At 42.3% G+C, this 6,633-nt stretch overlaps 1 protein-coding gene across 1 annotated transcript in view; it reads right to left on the bottom strand.

Annotated features, from left to right (window-relative positions):
* The window catches only part of LHFPL4 (LHFPL tetraspan subfamily member 4), a 162,115-nt gene that overhangs the window by 2,742 nt on the left and 152,740 nt on the right, over positions 1–6,633 (bottom strand). Inside the window, exon 2 of the mRNA XM_089654344.1 lies at positions 1,769–2,005. Coding sequence (XP_089510470.1) covers positions 1,769–2,005 — 237 coding nt within the window. The remainder of the gene's footprint in view (positions 1–1,768; positions 2,006–6,633) is intronic.

Genomic DNA, 6,633 nt, shown 5'->3' with positions numbered 1-6,633 from the left:
CTTTACATACTTTACACATTATTTTTTATATGTACATCCCTCTTGCATGCTTTAAATATTCTTTTTTGTACCTATATCATTCATATATTTTAAACATAATTTTTAGATTACCATACTTTACATTCTTTCAAAAATATTTACATCCCCGTTGCATGCTTTAAAGATTATTTTTTGTATCTATAACCTTAATATACTTTTACATTTTTAAAGTAACATTCTCTACACATTTTGAACATTATTATTTACATTGACTTGTTTTATATACTTTAAAAATGTTTTATATTAACATTCTCTGCATTCTTTAAATTATTTTTATATCCTTTATATTCCTTAAACATTTTTTTTTATATTTACACCCCTTACAGACATTACAGATTTTGTTGTATTTATATCATTTATATGATTTAATCACAATTTTTATATGAAGATCTTTTACCTATTTTGAACATTAATTTTTTTATTTACATGTTTTACTTTTTATTTTCAATCTGAGTTTATTAGGTTTTCAAGTTTAATCAAGTACAGGGTACAGTATTCAAAGAAGAAACAAAAAAGAAAGGGGTTGTAGAACAGACATCTTGGGAGCAGGGGCGGACTGACAACTCATGGGGCCCCCGGGCAGTAGGGGATCATGGGGCCCCTGTGTCCTTGCCCAAACTCAAAAAAGCCTATGAAAAAGGTACCAGGGGCATCTCATGGGGCCCCCTACTGATCCCGGGCCCTCGGGCAGTGCCCGAGTTTCCAAATGGTCAGTCCGCCCCTGCTTGGGAGCATCAGCTGTTTATTCACCAGTAAATAACTCTAGTTCGAGATCAGGTAACATGTTCATTGAACGTGAGAGAAGAGCCTTCTGTATCTCATTGGGTCTTTTATTAACTATATAAATGGTGAAATAGCATTTAAAAGGAGATTTGAGGGGAAGGTCTAGTTGGCATAGGTGTATTATGATGAGGTTCTACACTCTATGGAGATCAGAAATTCTCAGATCCCTAAATAGGGGATAGGGAGAACAGGGTAAGGGATGAGGATTAGAAGCGAAGGAGTGTAAGGGAGTCTGCAGGACAAGGTACTTAGGATTCAGGAAAGTGTGATGAGTTGGGAATAATGGAGAATACAATTTAAAAAAGTATGAGTTGGAAACTTCAGGCCTCCCCCAAACAATCACCACATACATGAGTATCACATTATTTTTTATACTTACATCCCATACATAATTTAAACATTATATTTGTATTTATATTCTTTATATACTGTAACATTTTCTTTATATATTTAAATCCGTTATATTATTTATTTTTTTTATTGTATTTATATATTTGTTTTAAAATGTGTATTTATTATTTAAATGAAAAATGTATTCATTTATTTTTTCACTGCATATTTATATTCTTTCTATGCTTTTAATTTTTCTTTCAATATTTAAATCCTTTATTTTTGTTTTTTTTAAATTGTATTTATATATTTTTTTAAAATGTGTATTTATTATTTAAATGAAAAATGTATTCATTTATTTTTTTCACTGCATATTTACATTCTTTCTATGCTTTTGAACAATGGGTTCCTCGAGTGGACAATTCTTGTTCATGAATGACCCTTTTTGGCTAAGCTCCTGCTCTATGGGGAAATGACCTGTGTATGGGGTAAATGCCTAAACCAGTTGTCCCTGCCTCCTGTCAGCGGGAAAGCCCGTTCATACATCCACCCCATTCACAGGTGAGGCCCACCATTGCCATTGGCTAATCACACAACAGGTTTGTAGCCCTTTTACCTTTGTTATCTGCCTTAAGCTCTTCGTGTAGCAAGTCATTCTGTCTGTTGCCCAGGACAAAGGCCAGGAAGGAGAGGATGAGGGCGTTTAAGATGCCGATGATGGCCAGTATGTAGGCCCAGCGGATGGAGCAGTCTCCGAGAGAGTATTTCCCAGTTTTATCTCCACACATGTCTCTGATCGTCTCAGCATCCCACCCATCCGGAAATATCATGCAGGCAAGCACCAGGCAAACAGCTGGAACAATAATAATAAAAACAGTAATCAGGGGGTGTCTGTTTTTAACGAAGCCCCATAATAAAATCATTACTTCCTATCCTCCTTATTAAAGGCATCCCCGATACTACAAAGACTATGCAAAGATAATTATAACATGCGGAAAATTCAAAAACGTATCAACAAACATTTTAAATATTACAGCTTCCCAGTCCTGAGACATGGTGGCTGCATTGGTTTTAATGGTTTCATTTTTTTTTTTATCTCATTCATTTCATCTAGCAATCCAGTGACTAATAGACTTCCCGTCCTAGTGTGGCTACGTGCACTTACTCCACTGTGCCAGTGGAGGGCGGCATGGTTGTCACCCAGGTTGGACTTCAAAACATGTCCTCCTCCGTTCATGTCCATTACATTGTGCAGTGAGGAGATAAGTAGCGTACAGAAGGAAGATAACATTGTTTGTGCTTTTAATTCAGCTCAGAAGAAGTAAATTGCATGTTACATTTTTAGCAAAATCATTAGTTATCTTCTGTACTTGCTGAAAATGTTCTTTGATTAAGGCCCAATGTACACGGGACACTTCTGAACGATGGAAACTGACTGCTGGAAAACGTAGGTTAAAAAACGTCTGTTTAGCAGCGTTTGCATACCGCGTTTATGAGCATTTGCGTTTAGAAGCGTTTTTAAAGATAACCTCAGGATACCTTCCAAAATGCCCAGAATGCACTGAAAAACAGTAAACAATTAACTATTTTAGACATTTTGAAAGAAATAGAGAGAGCAGAAGCAGAGAGAGCAGTATTTGTTGAGATTAGCTGTCTTTTAAAAAAATAAAACAAAACAAACGTCTGTTTAGCCTCGTTTGCACACTGCATTTATGCGCATTTGCGTTTAGAAGCGTTTTTTAATGATAACCTCAGGAGACCTTCCAAAATGCCCAGAATGCACTGAAAAACAGTAAAAAAATTAACTATTTCAGACATTATAAAAGAAATAGAGAGAGCAGTATTTGTTGAGATTAGATGGCTTTTTTTTTTTTGGTGTTTTTTTTATTCCAGGTACTTATATAGCACTGTCAATTTACGCAGCGCTTTACATATATATTGTACATTCCCATCAGTCCCTAACCCTCAAGGGGCAAACAATCTAAGGTCCCTAACTCACATACACATACTAGGGCCAATTTAGACAGGATCCAATTAACCTACCAGCATGTCTTTGGAGTGTGGGAGGAAACCCGAGTACTTGGAGGAAACCCACGCAGGCACAGGGAGAACATGCAAACTCCAGGCAGGAGGTGCCGTGGTTGGGATTCGAACCAACGACCCTAGTACTGCCAGGCGGAAGTGCTAACCATTTAGCCACTGTGATGCCCATATTGGATGTGTTGGATGTGTTCCAGCTCATTTCTGTGCAGAAATTATTGCAGCAGTGTCTAACATATTTTCTTTCGTGCGAAACCTCAAAGTATGGTGTACCAGGTCCATTTGAGTACTGGGAAAACGCTTTGCCTGCATTTTTCATGATGAAAAAAGGCTCTGGACAGCATCTGGAAATGGAAGAGTTAAAAAAAAAATGTTAAAACGCAAACGCTTATAAACGTGTTCAGCTGCGTTTAGTTGCGTTTACAAGCGTTTGAAACGCTGATAAAATCTACTCCTGAATGCAAGTTTTCTGCGTTCAAAAAAAATGACTGTAAACTCAGCTGCCTGTAAACGGCGATGTGTACATGGACACATAGGAAAACATTAGGGAGAGTTCAGGAGCTGCTGAAAAAAACACTGAACAGCTCCTGAACGGCAGTGTATCAGCTGCAGTGTACATGAGCCCTAAAAAATAAAAACTAATGACAGCAACCACATCCAAGAACCGATATATTGCAATATATTACAGTTTTGCTTTTTGTGTTTAAATAGCCTTTAAGTGTATACGCAATGTATTTCTAAATTTGTATTTAGATTAAAAAAGAGACACTAATAAGTAAAAAAACATACCGTATTTTTTGCCGTATAAGACGCACTTTTTCTTCCCCAAAACTGGGGGGGAAATGTCAGTGCGTCTTATGGAGCGAATATGGAGCGGCCGGTCCGGTATTTCCACCGCAGCCGTGTCAGAATACTGGGCCGGCCGCTCAGCTCTGCAGCGGGACCTTACCTGTTCCTCTATCCAGCGGCGCGCTGTCTTCCCCGCTTCTGTAGTGTGGGCACTGGGCATGACAGCCGGGTGTCAAGTGCGCATGCGCAAGAAGCGGTGCTTTTTGTGAATGGTAAGGCGGTACCTGGGACACATGACAGATCCCAGAAGCCGCCGGGCCAATCACAAAGCGCAAGTGCTTCTCGCTCATGCGCACTGGGCACCCAGCTGCCATGCCGAGCGCCATTACAGAAGCCAGGAAGACAGCGAGCCGCTGGATCGAGGTACAGGTAAGATCAAACAAAAACTCTGCGGAAGTAAGAGCGGGTACCTGTCAAATTCAGGTACCCGCTCCCCACCTCCCCAAAGGTCAGCAGTCATCTGTACTGTCCGCAGTCTCTGGTCATCCCTGTGCTGTCCGCAGTCTCTGGTCATCCCTGTGCTGTCCGCAGTCTATGGTCATCCCTGTGCTGTCCGCAGTCTCTGGTCATCTCCTGTATTGTCTGCAGTCTCTGGTCATCTCCTGTACTGTGTCCGCAGTCTCTGGTCATCCCTGTGCTGTCCGCAGTCTCTGGTCATCCCTGTGCTGTCCGCAGTCTCTGGTCATCCCTGTGCTGTCCGCAGTCTATGGTCATCCCTGTGCTGTCCGCAGTCTATGGTCATCCCTGTGCTGTCCGCAGTCTCTGGTCATCCCTGTGCTGTCCGCAGTCTCTGGTCATCTCCTGTACTGTGTCTGCAGTCCATTAGTTCAGAATTTTTTTTTCCTGTTTTCTGCCTCTAAAACCTAGGTGCGTCTTATGGTCAGGTGTGTCTTATACGGCGAAAAATACGGTACTTAAAGCAACTTGTTGATATGATCATAATTCTCAATAAGCGTTACACCGCGCCAAACACTCCTGTAATAAACAGAAAGGTGAATCGTTTCTGGGAGCATCAATCTCCTTGCTCCCCTCTGTGCTCAGTGGTTCCTCCCATTGACCCCTACATCAGCAACAGGCACAGAAGTGACATGGGGCAGCAAAATAAACCACTGAGCCCTGCAGGGGCCGGAAGTCCAACACTCCTGGAAGTGTCAGTTCTAATTTTTCTTACTACAACATTGAGGTTGACTAAGGCAGGATTTTTTTTTTAAGCATTTGTAAAAAAAAAAAAAAAAAAGCTGAAAAGGTCTACAACTGTTTCTGCAAAACTAGAGCAGGTAAAGATCTGCAATACAGTTTTCTATAATCCTTGCAAATAAAATAGTTGACCTTGAGGATATTTTATCACAGCCAAAACTGAGGCTTCCTATTATAGAACCTTTTGTTGGCGGCATGGGGGAACTGCATGCCAACCAATTTATTTAGTTTGTTTAGTTGATGTGTGAGCTAGTACTCCTTTATGACCACTGAGAAGACCACCTTGTCAGGCTTCACCCCAGAAGAAACATTTTGTCAGAAACACTAGGGACTCCTGTCCCAGCTATAATATGGAAACCATTTGAGGGCAGCAGTGCAGAATGCCCATTACCCTTTACCAGTTCTACACACTTTACATGACTTGAAGGGAAGACACTGAACATCTCACAAGGCCTTGTATACTTGTGGTCTAGGCCTGATCCCTGGGAAGCTGCATTGCTCAGCAGGTCCTAAGATAGGGTCCCCACGGCTGAGAAAGGAGAATAAAGTGGTCCCTGGGAATCTCCATTCCTCAGCGGGTGAAAAGGTAAGGTCCCCACGGCAGAGAAAGGATAATAAAGTGGTCCCTGGGAATCTCCATTCCGCAGCGGGTCCTAAGATAGGGTCCCCACGGCTGAGAAAGGAGAATAAAGTGGTCCCTGGGAAGCTCCATTCCGCAGCAGGTCCTAAGGTAGGGTCCCCATGGCTGAGAAAGGAGAATAAAGTGGTCCCTGGGAATCTCTATTCCGCAGCAGGTCCTAAGATAGGGTCCCCATGGCTGAGAAAGGAGAATAAAGTGGTCCCTGTGAATCTCCTATCCAAAGCGGGTCCTAAGATAGGGTTCCCACGGCTGAGAAAGGAGAATAAAGTGGTCCCTGGGAATCTCCTATCCAAAGCAGGTCCTAAGATAGGGTCCCCACGGCTGAGAAAGGAGAATAAAGTGGTCCCTGGGAATCCCCATTCCACAGCGGGTCCTAAGGTAGGGTCCCCACGGCTGAGAAAGGAGAATAAAGTGGTCCCTGGGAATCTCCTATCCAAAGCGGGTCCTAAGATAGGGTCCCCACGGCTGAGAAAGGAGAATAAAGTGGTCCCTGGGAATCTCTATTCCGCAGCGGGTCCCAAGATAGGGTCCCCATGGCTGAGAAAGGAGAATAAAGTGGTCCCTGAGAAGCTCCATTCTGGAGCGGGTCCTAAGATAGGGTCCCCACGGCTGAGAAAGGAGAATAAAATGGTTCCTGGGAAGCTCCATTCTGGAGCGGGTCCTAAGACAGGGTCCCCACAGCTAAGAAAGGAGACTAAAATGGTCCCTAGGAAGTTCCATTTTGGAGAAGTCCTAAGATCGGGTCCTCACGGCTG

This window comes from Staurois parvus, unplaced genomic scaffold (genome assembly GCF_062004578.1).
Source record: "Staurois parvus isolate SC_StPar_1 unplaced genomic scaffold, SC_StPar_1.0 ptg000757l, whole genome shotgun sequence".
Classification (NCBI taxonomy): Eukaryota; Metazoa; Chordata; class Amphibia; order Anura; family Ranidae; genus Staurois; species Staurois parvus.
This window is presented reverse-complemented; position numbering and strand designations above follow the sequence as displayed.